This window comes from Cicer arietinum, unplaced genomic scaffold (genome assembly GCF_000331145.2).
Source record: "Cicer arietinum cultivar CDC Frontier isolate Library 1 unplaced genomic scaffold, Cicar.CDCFrontier_v2.0 Ca_scaffold_4606_v2.0, whole genome shotgun sequence".
In the NCBI taxonomy this organism is placed as follows: Eukaryota; Viridiplantae; Streptophyta; class Magnoliopsida; order Fabales; family Fabaceae; genus Cicer; species Cicer arietinum.
Window position 1 is genome coordinate 1 of NW_027338255.1, and position 1811 is coordinate 1811.

At 33.0% G+C, this 1811-nt stretch overlaps 1 protein-coding gene across 1 annotated transcript; it reads right to left on the reverse strand.

Moving 5' to 3' along the window:
• Positions 1-394: 394 nt before the first annotated feature.
• On the reverse strand, positions 395-1138 carry LOC140919151 (secreted RxLR effector protein 161-like; the record flags this gene model as incomplete). The annotated part of the gene is made up of 2 exons (XM_073364715.1): positions 395-490; positions 593-1138. Coding segments are annotated over 2 exons (642 nt in total), but the record flags the coding sequence as incomplete, so codon positions are not given.
• Positions 1139-1811: the final 673 nt, after the last annotated feature.

Here is a 1811-nt window from a genome sequence, read left to right on the forward strand (position 1 = left end):
TAAGATATTATGAGATAAGTGATAGTGATAAAGAGAGAAAGAGACAAAATATAATTTAAAAATGAATGAAATAGTAAAAGACATTTTACTAACCAACCAACACCTTTTAGTGCTTCAAAGTATATCTATGATTTGCATATGAGTGATTTATTAATATTAGAGTCAAAAACATGAAATGAAAATATCATAAATCATATTTTTGATGCACTAAATTCTACATGAAAGTAAAAGACAAAATACTTTCATATTTTATTATTACAGCTCTAAGCTGTTTATATAGGAAAAGAAATTACAATAGTAAAACTAAGTAATAATGATAGAATAAAAATAAACATAATAATATAAAATAAAAGAGAATAAAATCTAATTTCTCTCGATTCTTCAACACCCCCCCTCAAGTTGGTGCATAGATATCTGTCATGCCCAACTTGGCTATAAGTCGCTCAAAATTGGGTCTTGCCAAACTTTTTGTCAAGATATCAGCAGTTTGCTGGTTGGAAGTCACAAATGGCAGACATATAACTCCAGCATCAATTTTTTCTTTTATGAAATGGCGGTCAATCTCAATATGCTTGGTTCTATCATGTTGTACAGGGTTGTGAGCTATACTTATTGCTGCTTTGCTATCACAGAACAATTTTAAGGGTGAGTCAACTTTCATTTTCATTTCGTCCAAGAGTTTACGAATCCATAAAAGTTCACAGATTCCTTGAGCCATTGCTCTGAATTCAGCTTCTGCACTGCTTCGAGCAACAACCCCTTGTTTCTTACTTCTCCAAGTAACTAAATTTCCCCAAACATAGGCACAATATCCAGTGGTGGATTTTCTATCAGTAATTGATCCTGCCCAATCAGCATCTGTAAATATAGAGACTTCTCTGTCATTAGTTTTCTTGAAGCACAAACCCTTTCCAGGATTGGATTTCAAGTACCTTAAGATTCGATAAACTGCCTCCAAGTGTTCTTCATAGGGAGAATGCATGAATTGACTTACAACACTCACTGAGAAAGCGATGTCAGGTCTAGTGTGGGCTAGATAAATAAGTTTGCCGACTAACCTCTGGTATCTTCCAGTCTCAACAGGAACACTGTCTTTCTCCCAAATTTTAGCATTTATTCCATAGGAGTATCTGCTGGTCTACACCCATTCATCCCAGTTTCTTCCAAGAGATCTAGGATATATTTTCTTTGAGAAACAACAATTCACTTTTTTGAGCGAGCAACTTCCATACCAAGAAAATATTTAAGCGCGCCTAAATCTTTGATCTCAAATTCTTTAGTCAAAATTTTCTTCAATCTTTCCATCTCAACAATGTCATCTCCTGTAAAAATAATATCATCTACATATATCCTTGCCTTTTGACCGACTGAGTGAATTTTTCAAACCAAGCCCTTGGAGATTGCTTGAGACCATAAAGGGATTTTTGAAGTTTGCACACATTTGAACCAAATTTATCTTCAAAGTCAGGTGGCTATCCATGTATACTTCCTCCTCCAAATCACCATTCAGAAAAGCATTCTTTACATCATCTAAATTCACTGCCAAGGACAAGAGAACTCTAATAGTGTTTAATTTGTCAACGGGAGCAAAAGTCTCTCAGTAATCAATGTCATGTATGAATAAACCCTTTAGCAACCAAGCGTGTCTTGTGCAGTGTTATTTATTTATTTTGCTCCAAAATTATGTAGTGTTTTATTATAATTTATAATTGTTTAGTATTTTAATATACTCTATATAATCAATATCGTTAAAATATAAACTTTATATTTGATTTATTTTTATATATATTCTACTGTATAATCAATATCGT